Source organism: Acromyrmex echinatior, chromosome 12 (assembly GCF_024713525.1).
Source record: "Acromyrmex echinatior isolate Ae372 chromosome 12, ASM2471352v2, whole genome shotgun sequence".
Classification (NCBI taxonomy): domain Eukaryota; kingdom Metazoa; phylum Arthropoda; class Insecta; order Hymenoptera; family Formicidae; genus Acromyrmex; species Acromyrmex echinatior.
Genome location: NC_141863.1, coordinates 5052217 through 5069234, shown reverse-complemented (window position 1 = coordinate 5069234; position 17018 = coordinate 5052217). Strand labels below are relative to the sequence as shown.

General features: G+C 36.1%; 1 protein-coding gene across 12 annotated transcripts in view; it reads left to right on the top strand.

Annotated features, from left to right (window-relative positions):
- Glut1 (Glucose transporter 1) overlaps positions 1–16952 on the top strand; it is a 50094-nt gene extending 33142 nt beyond the window's left edge. For 5 of the 12 annotated variants that reach the window (XM_087411907.1, XM_011062115.2, XM_011062112.2 and 2 more), the window contains one exon: positions 6051–8016. In XM_087411907.1, coding sequence (XP_087268033.1) covers positions 6051–6303 — 253 coding nt within the window. In that variant the 3' untranslated portion in view covers positions 6304–8016. Of the gene's footprint in view, positions 1–2800; positions 3784–4653; positions 4752–6050; positions 8017–8924 lie in introns of those variants that run through there. The other 7 variants (XM_087411909.1, XM_087411908.1, XM_011062116.2 and 4 more) reach the window with 4 other exon arrangements.
- Positions 16953–17018: the final 66 nt, after the last annotated feature.

Genomic DNA, 17018 nt, shown 5'->3' with positions numbered 1-17018 from the left:
ATTGGAAAGCATTAAAATACAGAAGAGAGGCGGAAGAAAAATCGAAATATTTTCTCCTATTTCTTCTTTCGCTTATTATCGTTTTCGACGCAATCGTCGAGATACGATTACGAACAACTGTGCTGAACTGTTTAAAAAATAATCCTGATCCGGCCGACGCGATTATCATGACTTCAATCCAAAAGGCCTGGCATGCCGAAACATCTTTACTATCAGCTAATGCGAATCTCCGTCTTATTGCGTAATCAGTCAGGCTGACTAAAGAGAATCAGATATACATACATATAGCTGCATGAACATAAGTTGTTACCATATAAATTATTCGTTTTTCTTTTGTGGAGATACATTTCACAGTTTCTAAAAGTTCGTCAGGGCTATTATGTAATCGATACATGTAATGCGCATACGTTTGTACCCGCGGCTAATCCCGATGGTGTCCGCATAATTCCACACTTTGTCACTGCTGTTCGAGAACCTTATTTCTTTTTTACCTCGGAATAAATTGCCATGTTTACAATCTCTTCGATGGTATCCGCGCTTCTGAATACTTCATGCTCGTATATTTAGAAAACAGGGGGAAACTTTTGCCTTCGCGGACGCCTGTGGTTAAAATCACATACATAACAGCCCCGATCACTTGAATTCCTCCTGGAGCCTTGTATTCTACAGCATGCTCCTTTTAGCGTACATACAATGCCCAGTTAAATGTTTCGGCGACAGGCAGAGTCTTGGAACAGTTTTTATGTCGATAGTTGGCACGAGTTTATGGCGCTGTACTGTGCGACTGCATGTTAGTGCTTACGTTACTTGTTTGGCGTACCAAAGTGATTCCTGAGTTGTGTTTAAGAGATACGATGCCACAAACGTGTTTGTGATCAGCGAGTAGGACGCTTCTGTAAACTTAATGACCCGCTTTCGGAATTTCGATGCAGCTGTGGCTCTTCCTCAAAGAGATCTGGCAATTGAAAAATGAGAGCGTTCGAAAAACATGGAGTACTTAATATTTTTTATTATACAAAAAATAATCATCATTTTTTTTACTTATATTAAAATCAATTTAAATGTCAATACCAAAATTCTTGAAAAGATATTTTTAGGATTTTATAAAAATGCTCGTTTGAAAAACTCCAGAGATATTTGAGGAAGAACCAGAGTACCATTAATTACGTCGAAATCTTGAAGGTGGAAAGTTAATTTTACAGAGCGAATGCGGCATAGACCACCGTTTTGCATCGTTTTATATTCGTCGTGTTAACATCGCAAGTGATAATTTATACGTGATCTGGATTTAATTAATTTCTGCGGTGAGAGAATCAAGCTTTCCTTTATTTAATCAGTGCAGCTCTCGATAAACTCGTATACAAGACATATTTTTTTTGTTCCTTTCCGGTTTCTCTCCTTTTACTTTTATTTTGATTAAGGTTTTGCCGAAACATTCATCAACGATTCAGACAGAAATCTTATCAAGATAGCTAAGTCGACAGCTGGTTACGCAGCTTATGATTTAGCGGAAATTTCTTCGATCTGTTTTTTTTTTGAGATGAGTTAATTAAAACGCGTCAGCGTAATGTTTCTAGTTGAATGGTAACTAATATTGGATTGAAGGTAATGTGCATTTGTGAGCTTTTTTTCTCGCGTTTAAACACGTTTGTATTTACACTAAGAAAAATATTTGACACGATTCGCTATTTATTTTGTTGATATGTGACTTATACAAATTTTCTTATTTTTTAATTTAAAAATTTTATTGTTCTAATTAAATTTAGCTAACTAAATTTTAATTAGAACAACATAATTTTTTAATTAAAAATTAAGAAGTTAGCATAATTTCTTACCTTTTAATTAAAAAAATTGTTTAGTTATTCCAACTAAATTTTGGTTTTAGAATTTTTAAATTAAAAAGTAAGAAAGTTTTTGAAAGTTACAGCCCAACAAAGTAAATGGCTATTCATATCAAACATTTCTCGCAGTGTGTCACGGAGAATAGCTTTTGGAAGTGGAGACGCGGTGTTGGAGAATTTAAGATACAAATATTAAGTGTGTGGTACGAATTTACTCACTCGCCTGTAAATTTGTTTGCTTAATGAGTAACAAACTAACAATATGATCGCTCTGCAGCTTGTAACAATGTTAAAGCAAATGTTTATGCTGAGTTGTATCTCTACAATCTCTGATTCTTAACTTTTGTGTTAGTCATTCGATTTTCCTTTTATTTCTACAGTTCTGTCTCTAGGCGAGGAAGGGAGATGTAATTAATTGCAGTTAGCATTTGATATCAGTACAATTGATTTGTATAGAATAATCGCGATAAAGGAAAAGTTTCGGGACGGTAAATGTTTGAGAAATCATTTAGTCTACGAAAAATCATTATAAAATATATTTTCATACAACGGTTCATTGATATTTAAATTTACATTAAATTTAAAATAAGTAGCTTATAACGCTATGCTCTCAGTTAAGATCTTTGTCGTAGATATAGATTACACACCATTTATCTTGCGTGTCGTTTTATCGTCACAATTACTGATTCTGATTGCTATTCTATCGGATAGTACAATACGTTTTAGAGATATCGATCAGTAGAGAGTTCGGTTGTGATAGTTCGAGATATGACAAAGATACGATAGAGAGGTAAAAGAGTTTTCTTTTTACTCGTCCGTGTAGAGGATGCATCTAACACACGTCTTAGCAAAACAGATTTGCGAAACACGTGCAGATTCACGCGAAAATAAATAGGATTTCTCTGACAAAACTGAAACGATTCGAGGCTCGATTGCCATGTAACGTTGTTGTCTTACAGGGAAGAGGAGCTCGCCACTAACTCTAGCAAGGAGACCGTCCTATCTGACGCCACCACTGCCAACCATACCCACGCTACCGATAAACTATAAATCTAAACGCTCTAATCAGCAATCGAATTGGCTGTTGATTCGAAAAATAAAAATAATAAAAATAAAAAATTATCGTAGACCGGCGCTTCAGCCGCAAGACTGTTATTGATTTAATATACATTGTTATATATCGGATGACACGAGAACTGTAGTACTCACTATAATATGAAACTGTTAATCGATACGCACTGTATAATTCACGTTAAAAAACTTCGAGACTGCTAGTAAATATTATATTAACGAATATTATTATATATTAACGAATATTTCGGCATCACCGAATTAAGATAAAAGTTATGGTTTTATGCTGTAAAATAAATCTCTTTCTTTATTTAATTATTCGGATTGAGTTTCCTCCTTCCATTCGTGTTACATCTTACGCGACGTATCGGGATCGATTTTGATTTCTCGAGTAGCAACGCAAAGCGAAGTCGATGTGCGATGAGACTCCACGAGAAAAATCGTATCTGCTACATAGAAAGATGTGTAAATATGTATGTATCATTTCGCTTGTCGAAATTACGGATGGATTCCCTTTGATCCTTTTGGTAGGAGATTGTTCCTGATGAATTTCCGCCAAGTGTTACTTGCCACACAGGCTGCCGAATATATTGTTTGATTCTTAGTAAGTATATACGTAAATTTCTACTACACAGGCCAGTGAAACGCTGTATAATAGTACAAGATTAGAAACTGTGAAATGAATCGTTACGTATACATATGCATTATCGAGTGTAATCGCGTGAGTAACTCGATTCAAGATCCGTGAATCCCTAATAGATCCACGGATCTTCGAATCCATGCCTCCGTTGCATGGAGAGAACGATTTTGCTGAAAGATCTAAAATTGTGCCGGTTACGGATCTGAAAATAATTTTGTTGGACCAAAATAATTTTATCGAACTATCAAAATAATTTTGTTAGAAACTCAAACTGATTGCTGGAAATATACAAATCTTTTGCAGCATGCATCATCATTTTTTCCAACATAATTATTTTGGTGCTCCAACAAAATTACTTTCAGATGTATATTAAGCAAAATTTTAGATCTTTCAGGAAAATTCTTCTTTTCGTGTGGATTTACGAGTAACCGTTATCAAAGCGGTCATAGCGGAGAGAAAAAGCGAATTTAGCTTACTCTACGTGACTGGAACGTCGAACAATTTAGGATCGACTCTGAATAAACGCCTAAAGTATTGTCTGGAATGCCAGTGGGGCTGGGAGCGCCGAAGAGCGCAGAGCGATATCTTCGTTTCTTTTGCATTTATTATCTCAGCGTGTAACGATCTCAGATTGCGCGATCTACATAAAGACGAATCTACATTTTCCCATCGTAAATCTCGCATCTCTTAAGTTTCTCTTTGCATTTATGTAGCCATTTTATCTTTCTTACTTTTGATCATCAATCATTGCTCAAAATATCATGTATCATCATATTTAATAATTCAGCTGATCATTGCAGTATATAATAACATTTTGTAAATTCATAGTGAAATCGTGAATAACGGTGTAGCTGACTCCACGAAATTTGATGATTCATTGGATCCGAATGAAAGCGATTAAATTAAGAACGCAAATGATAAGATTAAGCTGCAAGTTCATTGTATATTTTGTACGTTGCGTTTACACGGTGCATATCAATCGGTGCTCCAAAAAAGAATTTTGTATAATGAGGAGAGGAAAGGAAAAAAAAGATTGTAAGAATCAACAGAAATGTGATTTGAAGAAGTGGAAATCTGGACAAGTCGCGTGATGTTTTACAGGAGCATGCTAAACTGTGTGAATGCATTAGAGGGACACATACCGCCAGCTGAGAGCGCAGCCCTGATGGTGGCAGAGGAGAAGCCACATCCTGATTCATGTAAGGCTTTAAAGAAAAAAACCTGACCAGCATCAATCACGATACATTGTAACACGATAATTTGTAATCCCTGTCATTTCTGTCCAAAGACAAACAATTCTCTAAACGCGGATGCGAAATCGCGATCGAGACTAGCTGCGTTTAACAGAGAAAACTGATCAGTATGAGCTCAATGATCGTTAATAGGATTGTTTCTTGCTTTTATTTCTTCGCTATATCTAAATGTAGGAACCGATCATATTAAAGAATCACTGAGCACTCAGTAATAAATTTTCTCTGCTGAAAGCAGCCACTGTCATTTTCTCTCTAACCGTTGCGATGATTGGGGGTGATCAGGTGCTCTCGATTCAGTAAACGAGCACGATTCCTCGTAACTTCGTCCCGTCGATACATGGATCATCTCTTTTTCATCGATAAGAGAGATTCTATGCGAATGCGTCGAATTCGTCGAATGGGAACTGACGTACACGCGCTGATCGATCTCTGTGAAACTCGAAGTCAAACTTTTCAGAGTAGCTTTTTCATCGCATTAGATTTTTACATTTTTGCTCCCTTACTTTAAAAGTGACACAACTAAAAAAATTAGGCTTCCCTAAAAAAGGGAAGAACTGTTTTTCAATTTGTCAGAAAATTATTGAAATTATTATCAATCAAATAATATTGACGAAAAGTACATATTCTTAATCAAATGTTAATTGTAACGATTCTTTTGAAATTATTTTTTCTGAGTAATGATTTTTTCAAACCATCTGTTTTTTTAGTAACAATTTTTTTTAAATCTGCACTCTTTTGAATTGTAACGATTTTATAAAAATAATTCATTTTAATGACTTTTTATGAAGTTAAATTAGTTTAGTTTTACAATTGAGGATAATATTTATTTAACTCATTCATGATTTATAATAACTCAATCACGATTTTTTGATTGTCACTTTTGAAGTAAAAAAGTGTTTTTCATAATTTATATTATTTATTTCTTATATACACCACACATTATGTTTATTTTTTAATCATTTTGTTTCACGCCTGATCACCTCATCAATCATCCATTAAGTCTCCGCTACGTCTTTGCGTGTTAAAGCATTAAAAAATTACATTATGTCACGTAAATGTAAAAAGAGGTAATGCTAATCGTGCGAATCAATGCGATCATCAAGTATACAGGAATTGTTTGCCACATGTCATCATCTTGCATGCCATAATGCCGTATATGTATGTTCGTAAGTTTTCCTGATTTGTAGTCTCATTGTGGAACATCTGTTTTGAATTTATTTGCGAACGTTTCTTTTCTGCTTTCAGTATAATTCAGAAAGTGCAGAGGCGTCAAAGTGCTGGTTATACGACAGTCAAACTATACATTGTGCCGCTTCACGCTACAAGACACACGCGAGCGGTCATAGCGGGAACACTATTAAATTTTATTCACCTTTTCGCGTTAACAACAGCTAATCAGGAAAGAAAATATAACGAAGTAGATCGACACCAATGTAACGTGTGCCATACCGAGAGATCAGAAACCTTTAACCTGCTTATAACATCATTCACTCATTAGAATTGCACAAACACATGAAAAAAAAAATTTACTGAATAAGGTATTTAAAAATTTAGTTAGATACAAATTAAAAATAATTTTATAGGACTATCAAAATAATTGTAGGAAACTCAAACTGATTGTTAAACTAGAAAAAAAATTTATTTAATAGAGTTTTGATATAGATTTTTTTCAATAATAAATCTTTAATAATATTAAGTTTTAGTAAAAATTTACTTAATCTTAATACATACTTTTTTCAATAGTACTAACTTGTAGCATTTATTTACAGTAAATAAATGTTTATCTAATATTATTCAAACAAATATTTATTAAAATTTAATATATTTTAAGTCAATTGAGGAAAAATATTAAAATTATTATTGTTTAATACATTTTTCTCTCATTGTAGAAAGTCGAAACTTTTTGCAGCATTGCTCATTATGCTTAAATTTTCTACTTAATTTTAATGGCCCAACAAAATGAATTTCAGATTTGTATTTGTCTAAATTTTAGATATTTCAACAAAATCATTTGTTTCATGCAGATATCTATTTCATTTAAGCTGTCATCTGCTTACGAGAAAAATTAAATTTCAAAAAATCTAAACCGAATCTATTTCTATCAATCATCGACATTCGAAATCTTCCTCTCGCTCGTATTTGTGAATTCTCGTCTTCACTTTGCATAATAATTTACGTTGATATATTCTACATATTCTACGTTAGCTTACTTTTTGTTTTACACTGCTTGGGTTAGGCACTCTCGTGACATGAACTCGTTGGAGTTTCAGTTTCGAAGAGCTTATTTTTCTGACAATATATTCACGCACATCATATAGAAAATATGTAGCTGTGCAGCAAATTTACGTTACACATGAATCGAACGATCGAATATCTCAGACTGCCTTTTATCACTATTATCGAGTTCTTGACGATATCTTTTTCGTGATAGTTTGTAATGTAATTATAAACATTGTGTGTGTATGTGTGTGTGTGTGTGTATGTGAGATCTCAGAATAATAAGCTCTCTCTCTCTCTCTCTCTCTCCACACATATACACACACACACACGCACATATATATATATATATATATATATATATATATATATATTTCACACACATCTATTTATCGTCGTCTCTGTGCAACACAACAGTTCTCCATCCTGTATCTACACTTTGGACTTAATTAACGCTACGTAATTACACGAAACGAGAAAGTGATAGACACTCACGTATTGCTTCGTTTCTACGAATATTATATTATCGTACATCATGCGCTATCGACACTGGCCTTTGTAGTAGTTTAAAGGAAGGCAGGCCAATGTGAATATATGTATATTCCTCACTGACACATATTATACTGATGTGTAGCATCTCTGAATCCCGGAGCGAGGATTCGTTTCGTTATATAATAACTTCTTAGGCCAATGTACATACATATATTTGACGTTGTTGTTAATTTTAGTACGGTGCTGTACAATCAATTTTCGCAGCATGAATGGTGTAAGGGGCATGCGCGCATGAATGTAATCTCTAGTGCGTAGGAGCAAAAGGTAATTTCATCTCTCGTGACAATTCCGGACGTTTGGCTTTGAAAACCTCAAGTCACTTAAGTCAAATCGCGCGTGAATGAACAATTATAACTAAAATAGTCCGAGGGACACGAATATATTCTTATTAATGTAACGAGTATTTTCTCAAATTAAAATATAAATAATTAACAATCTCAAATTAACACTATTCTCAAATCGCGTGGATTTCTAAGCACATAATAGACAGCGATAATATTATTTTACATACGGAATGGTTTTTCTGAAATATCTAAAAATTTATATTTAGATACAGATCTGAAAATAATTTTGTTGGACTATCAAAATAATTATGTAGGACACTCAAATTAATTGCTAGAATGTCAAAACGATTTGCAGTTTTACTTGAGTTTTCTGAATAATTATTTTTATGATCCTACAAAATTATTTTCAAATCTATATTTACCGAAATTTAGATATTTTAGCAAAATCGTTTTTCTGTGTGACAATCCTATCATTTTTTTTTTTATCACTTGAGAATTCCATTAAAAAATATTCGTAATCAATGAGCAAAAATATTTTATAAGCAATATGGAAGACGCTATTTATCTCGTAAATATTGATCGTATTTTGGAAACAAAATAATTTTTAACGCTACTAACCTTCTTTTTGGCCAGTTTTTAAGTGCGCTTATAAATTGCATGGGATTAGCTCTGAGACTAAGAGTAGCGGCTATAAAGAAGGAGCTCTCTACATAAGATCGCGTTGTTTTCGAGAATAACTACTAAAACACGAAGGTGAAATAAATTTCCTCGCTGACGACCTGTCCACATTAATCGAGAGAATAAAGAAAGATTCTTGTATCGCAATCTGTCACGGTGAAAATTAATTCGAGGAAAGACCGAGGAAAGACCGAGCGTAGCCGCCGAGAGCAATAGAGAAGCTTGCTTGCTCGTCTCCTATGAGATACATACACATATCTATCATACCTTTTAGCGATGTGTCCGGAAAAGTAGTTGGCAAGATAAACGTACATGTACGCGACGCGGCAGTATCGCGCGCGTCGAGATGAGGAAGTCGCGTATCGTGAGACTAACGTGCACCCCACAGTTGTGTTTGCAGCTGGATCCGAGCGCTCTTCCGTCGCTCCCGCTCAGCCGGAGAGACCACCGCCCCCGCTTCCCCCGCCACGCTTTCCGAACAGCGGTGTCTGACAACGGGAAACAGCTCCTCTTAATATCGGTAACCTAGTGATCATGAACGCGCCGATACCGCTACCGTTGCTGCTCACCACCAGCAGCCTCAGCTTGGAGACGCAGCTCTACGAGATCATCACCGAGAGCAGCAAGGCGTGCGCGGCGTTCCTGCGGCATAGTCTGCGCCGCGCAACCAGCCTCGGCTGGACCGCGACTGAGAGCTTCGAGACGTCGGCAAGCGGCGTAATGTACAACGAGCAGTGAGAAGCAGTGAGAAGAGAAACGAGATGGGGAAAGGAGCCGTTGGAAAGACGCCGTTTCGTACGACGACGACGCGGTCAAGTGCGATTCACGCGGCGCAGCATCCGCTGGACCGTCAATACGATTGCTCGCGAGCGATGCGAGAGGAATGTTGAGGGAACGAGTGTTCCCCTCCGTTGGTCGATCACGTCTCTTTATCTGTCTGTCTGTCTGCCTGTCTGCCTGTCTGTCTGCCTGTCTGTCTGTCTGTCTCTTTGAGAGCTGAATTAGTTCAACGAAGAGCATGGGGTCGATCGGGGTAATTACCGTTGGGAAATATTACCATCATACAGCACAGACCTTCAAGGAACGTCTTAAAGATGTCCAGAAAACGTTTTTACGTTCTAAGGATGTTCATAGGATGTTCATAGGATATCGGGTGCTGTCTGGGAGAACGAATATTATGAAAATATATACCTCAGCATTATATAGGATAAATGAGGCATCGCGATATTTTCTCCAATGATATTAGCTGGGCGTAACTTCTTAATCGGTTCCGTAATAACTATTAAACGACATAATTATTCAAATGATTTCGCGCACAGAAACGATTTTGCTGAAGTATTTAAAAATTTAATTAGAGACACACAAATTTGTGTGAAAATAATTTTGTTAAATCATCAAAATAATTATGAACGGTACTGCAAAAACTTTGACGTTTTAAAAATCAACTCTTATATAATTATTTTGAGATAGACTAAATAATTTTCTGATCTACGTCTAAATTTTTAGATACTTTTCTTACAAAAACCTAATACTAGCCAATTTGTTACTGAAAGACAACAATTAATTGCTTCTTTTACTAAATCACTAAAAGTACTGAACTTACAGTGCTTTTAATACTTAAAATATAAGTGATTAATCACCGTCTTTCAGCAGTCTGTTTTTTTTTCTATAACTGAATTAGTGTAAACTTTTAGAACTTAAAGTGAAATACGTATATATTATGTTTAATATTTGACGAAAACAAGAAAGAAAATTCGAGTGCAGGAATAAAGAACAGACCTAACATTAAATTGGCCAGTATTAGATTTCTACGTGAGAATTCAGCAAAACTGTTGTTTCCAATATACAGAAGATGATTATCAGGATCGTCGTAAAAAAAATATTCCGGTGTTGCGCTTATTCCTCGAGTCGAGATTACCCCCCGATCGAGCCTTCGTCTCGACGGTGCTTAGCGACGATAAGATAATTCGGCATGGGAATGAATAATTATTCGGTTTCGAATAAAAAATAAATATGCTACGAGGGATGCTGAGATCGACGCTCAGCCGCTTGGCGGGATGAATCTCAAAGACGACGAACGCGAGATGATCCTCTTGGTGAAAGCGGAAGATTCTTATCGAGTCTTCCTCTTGAAGTCGGAAGAAGACACCGCGCGTAACGTTAACGAGGACGATGGAACGAGCGCGCGATCGTGATAGAATAACCGACGTGTTGCGAAAGTGATTTGTGCCTAGACGAGTATACGTTTGGGAAAAGGGAACGTGATGATTATGAGAATTGACGCGTCGCGATCTCACGCACTGCGAAAGTGCACTCGGGACTTCGTGCGACATCGAAGGATATATCGAAACCGTGAATGGGCGCCCGCCGAAAAGGGCGTCTCGAGCGACGGCGGAAGGGAGGAAGGACGGTCCTTCGTCCCAATTCATCCCCCGTCGTTGCAAAACTCCTTCATCCATTCGGAGCAAAGGCGAAAACGTGTATCTATATATATCTTCACTTTTATATCATTAATTTTCTAGGACTCATGTTCGGGACTACGTGTCGTTTTTGTATCACACTGTCCTCTGTACGATTCATCGCACCGTGTTGTGTAATTATTAGAAACATGCGCTGTTACTTCCGCGACGACGACGACGACGACGACGACGATGACGAATGGCGTACGATAATAGTGTACTATTGCGACTGCCATAATATCCGCGACGACTTTAAAAAGATTACGAGAGCTGCCCTCGAGACACTGTGATATTTTCTTTTCGTCATTTCCGGCGCTCGATCCCGGAATTATCGAGAGCGAATGTATACGCTAATTGCCGGAGAGACGAAAGTGTTCCCTGAATTCGTTCGTTTCGCGAAAGGAATGGTCTCAATTAATTGACGAGCCTGATGATTCGAACGTTTGAAGAAGAATCGTTAAACCGATAAGAAAATTTGTCGTTCAAGGGTGCTTCGTGAAAGTGGGGAATTAAAAGGGATCAAAACGAATTTCTGCCGATTCCTCTTAATCTGCCTATTTTGTTGAGAAGTTCGCTTTGAGAGAAGGCCAGCGATTTTTTCGTTGAAATCATTGGAATTGAAAGAACGGGAAAAGGAATAATTTGCCTTTACAAGTCGCGGAACGTAACAGCGCGTTTAAGCGATCGAAGTATAGCGATCTCTCGTATCGAAGATCTCAAATTGGGCATCGACCAACTGCATTAAATTAATGTCAAAAAAAAAAGTAAAGAAAATTACATCGGAATTAGCTGTCGATTAGCCGTAATCTCGACGACGTTCGCGATCACGTTGAACTCATACGGTGCCTCTCGATCGCCAATATATTCACGAATCAATCAATCATATTTTATCTCATAAAACGCAGGGTACAGCACACTTTCCTGCTTCGGCCTGGTGGACATGTCGATTCCTTAACTACTTGTTCAATATTTCTGCAATGCATTCGACAATGAGCCGAGTCCTTCAAATCAACGAACGAAGAAAATCGGCGTTAACTCTCCGTCCGGCCAAGTTGGATTTTGGAAATACATTTTTATTGTAAATTTTGATAATTAGAGGCACTAATTAATAGAAAATTGTGTCCCGGTGAATTTGTGTTTACATATACTGTAGCATATACTTCGTACAGCACTGATTGTTCGAATAAAATTATAACAATGTTCTAGTAATATTAGAGTAATATTGCAAACATTACAACAATGTTGCTGCAAATTCTGTACTGTATAGATAGTGTGAACAAAAGATGTCATAGACATAAGACTAAGGCTGCCTTCGCTTAGGCGCTTACAGTGCTTGTGAGCATCAATTGTTCTTGTTTAATATTTAATTAATAACAAGGGCGAAACGACGCTTAAAGCGTTGTGGGCGCCAAAGCGAATCATCCTTAATAATAACAATTTTTGAGTTACGGGGGGCTTTCCAACAAGCGACACTGTGCAACACGGTGATCACCCCATCTCTGTCTAACATTGGCGAACACGTTACAATGTTGCTACAATATTGCTGAAATGTTCCAAAATGTTTCTTGCTTACTGAGCCATTATTGATCCTTGTGCCTATGACATCTTTTGTCCATATAAGCTACACTATATGTATAGTGATATATAGAAATTAATTTCTTTTACTGAAACTCAATTTTCTATAATCTTCTATATTAGTGCGGCGGCCCTTAAATTTGTAAAAAAATAAGTAAAATACAATTCGACTTTTCTATGATAGTAAAAATACGTTGTTAAAGCTTTCAAGTACGGAAGAATGTTTTCAGATTTTTATACAGTCCAGAGTACAATATAAAAATCTGCACTGAAGCTCAAAGTCATATATGAATTAAGGTGCAAAATTCCACATGGTTCGACGAAAGGTTAAGAAAATTCTAAATGCGGAAATATTATTCCTCGAAAAATACACGAGCGGAAAGTAGCTCCGTCGGAAGTTCGCTTCCCTTTTTTTAAGGTCTTTCAATTTATTGTTAATTAATTAATTAATCTTCAAAATTGGTCTAGAATTTTAATTTCAACTTCTGTGTGAATCTGCGATATGCAATCGACACCGCGATCACCGATGCGTTTTATCGTGACAGGAATCGGACACCTCGGCCGAATCGGGAAAATCAATAACAGCAGCCAGTCTGCGCAGAGGCATGCCTTTTCTTATTCCGTCATTGATCTTTCTTCCTCTCCTTCCATCCCCGTTATCAATCTTTTTAATGGAAGAGTGCAGGCGATTCGATATTTCGGAATACTCCGAGGGAGACGACGATCCCTCCCTACGTGCTGTACATACGTGTGTATATACTTGTATACTTCTACCGTACTTGAGAGACGTCGCTGAACCACACAGCAAGTGTATGATAATCCCGTATAACTGGAAATATATAGCGTACTTCGTTTACTACCCGTTAAAGTAGCATTATCGACGAGTGACACAAAACGAGGACAGACATATATCTCCACCAGACTCATTGCCGTTCTAGATCTCAAAAAAGAAAATACCGCGATGGAGATACCGACATCGATCGAGCATCGTGACTCTTTCGGGAAGCCCTCTCTCTTTCGCAATAGCATGAATCAATGAAATCGACGACGATCATATCCCGCATGTGGCTTCTTTTGTCATTTTTACGTTGCATTGATAGTATATGTTTAAACAAAGTAGTTTTGCAACTGTTGTAAGATTCTTTAATGTGATTCAGTTATCCATTTAGATGAACTAAGAGGAAGACTAATACTCTCTAAATTCTTTGGAGTGAAATCTACAACGAGTGAAAATTGAAGCAGTCTTGAGAAAGAGTAGCTCAATTTTCAGAATCTTTTCTTTAAGAATGAGATTCATTGTAAAAATGTTAGAGAATATTGAAAAATTTTATATCAATTGCAAAACTGCTTTTTTTTGCTGAATGCAGCCTTTCACGCCGCATATGAGAATTCAATGCGAACTCAAGTAGATTACAGAAGTTACAATATCATAAAGACATCATCGGGAGCTTTTCAACAAGCGACACTGTCCGATACGGTGATCATCCCATCTCTGTTTAACATTGATGAACAAGGACGATCACCATGCCACACCGTCTTATCTATGTCTTTTGTTGAAAAGCTCCCATTATGACCTTATTTGTCACTTACAAGTTCATTTTTAAGTAATAAATGACGTCATGATGGTATATCATTATATCATTATGACTTAATTATGACTTTTATGACTATGTTCTACTTGGAAAACATAAACATTTTGTCTGTAGACCTTCGGATGTAGATCCGCAGTGAAAGATGACTTATTCTCGCTTCACAACTACCGATAGTGACAAATGGATCCAATTATTCGAACACTAATAATGATGATAAATAGATTCCTCGCGTTAGCTCGATGTATCCATGCAAGGATTATTCTGCAAAAAGAAACGCGCTATTTTTATCTTGTCATCAATCATCGAAATTGGAGATTGATCTAAAAATCTCTTCGAATCTTTCTTATTTCATTCTATTCGTCTTAATTTCACTCACATAGTTAAACAAATTCTTCGAACAAAATTATCAGGATTCGAAATAAAGATTTCTCCTTATTTCGTATCGGTCGCTAAGTTTTAGTTCACGAAAGAAAAGATTACTATCTAATTGCAAATGTAAATAAATAATATGAATGTTAAAAAGAATAAAGAAGTCAAAGAGTTTGATTTTTTATTTCGATGATCAGAATTTCAATTCTACGGAATAAATCTCCGGTGATTCCTTTCAAAGCAGTTTCAACGGTTTCGAATGTTGCGACGTAAATGCGCGATATAATATAATATTTAGGATAGAGATCGAATGGGAAAAAACAAGATCTAGAATCTATGCAAAACGTCATTATATGATATCAATCGAACGAACAAACCGAAGAAGTTTTTTAATTATAAGCTGTCCAAAACATACAGAATCAGTGAGAAAGGCAATAAAGCTATATTGAACTGGAAAAAAAAAGATACGATAAAGTAGATCTTCTTGCATTACGAGTATTGTCAGAGAATTCAGAATACTATATTAATTATTGATAAAGCTAGGATAGAGGCGTATATATACACACACATATATATATATATATATATATATATATATAGAAACTATTTATAGCTACTAGGCGATAGTAGCACGGCGTAAACACTCAATCTAATTAATATAATTGGAAACTTCACCGAGATACACAGACGAATATAAACTCTCTCTCTCCCTCTCTCACCTCTGCGATGGCTGATAATTATGTCGTGGACCGTGAATTTATTATATACTGTCATTATTATCACCATTTCGAAATCATCGCAAGCTGATACTCAAGCAGAACAAGTCATCATGACGTCAAAATGTCTTCAAAATAATTATTAACAGTCACTTTTCAACCAGTCACGATTTAACGTCATTTTAACATTATTGTGACATATTATTCTGTTTGAGTATCAAACATGTATCTAGAAGACAATTAATTCGAATCGGTCGAATCGAGTCTCGAAGATCCTCGAACCCGACGCGAATATATCTTTGCGTTATCTAGCTGCTAGATGATAAACAAAATTTCGAGAACGCGTTCGGTATTCTTGTAGCCATAAAACTATTCAATCCATTTGTGTTTTGCGACAACCTCTTCTTTCAATTACCACCTCACCCGGAGAAAAGGCATGCTGCGATATGTGTTCACAAAAAACAGATCACATTGGCACCAAAAACAATATATCATTTACACGCGCGGCAATTTTTACCCTCGAAATGCAGTATGCCGTATATACATAATATATATAAATCAACGCGAGATGTGCGAGTTGAGAAAGGCGCTTTCCGTCTGCTGGTGTACGTAGCACTGTATTACTTTCGTCTCGAGAGAACGTCAGCGGAAAGGCCCTTCTTAGCCCTTCTTACCAGCGAAAAGAATTGAATGAATTCACTTGTCTGTAATTGACCCACGTATAATACTATAAACAAATAATTCGTTTCTAAAAAGATTGTAATAACGTATACATATATACATATATGCATATACTATAAAGACGACTACTTTTTAAACGCGAAGACCTATAATAATGTATTTCGCACTCATCACAACTTTGATAAGAAGATAAGCAATGATCGCATCAGTGGTTTCGAGTCAATGATACATTATTAAAACTCATTGAGCATTACAACATTAGTCTTCAACAAAACGAAACAAAAGAGAGAAAAAAAGTAAGGTAAAATTTCGAACAGTCCAACAAAATAAGTGATTACAATAACGATTTGTAAAATAAGTTCACTGCCACTCAAACGACTTGCGCCCCTTAGGAGAGCGCCAATATTCCAAGATGTGAATGTGTACAGTTATGTGAAAAGTATATTATAATACAACGTAATTATATTTACATATGATACTAATTAGCATTATGTAAAACTAAATAGCATGTAACGACACTAAGAGTGTATACATACGTAGATATAGGTAACAAGGAATAACAAGGAATAAAAAAAAATACACATTGATCGCAGAGCTATTCCAAGGAAAAAAAAAACGTTTACGCGCTCGCTCATTTGTATATTACGATATTAAAAGTTAGCACTAAACATCAATTCTCTCCGCTGAACGATAATCAAGTTCGATTATACTTTCCTTTCGTCATCTCGCTTCTACAATGGGAAAAAAAGGGGGCGTCTATTTTTACTGTGTAATATTATAAGTTCGTTGGAATTCAAAACGTCACTATTAACAGGTCTAACGAGAAATGTAATCGTACATTTAATCAGCTTTCTATCTTGAGCGCGATCGGCAGTGCCGCGTGATACGACGTATGTTGTTTCGAATTAATATACCGTCTGATACTTTACAATTTTTCTCTCATAGAACGCGCGATGTTTTGTGCGATTTGCATTTATTAAGTGTTATGTAATTGAATTCTTTTTATAAAAGCCCTTACATTCTCTGTGAAAATGTTTTACTTGCCTCGTCACCATCCCCTAACAAAAAAACATGAAAAAAACAGAAATAT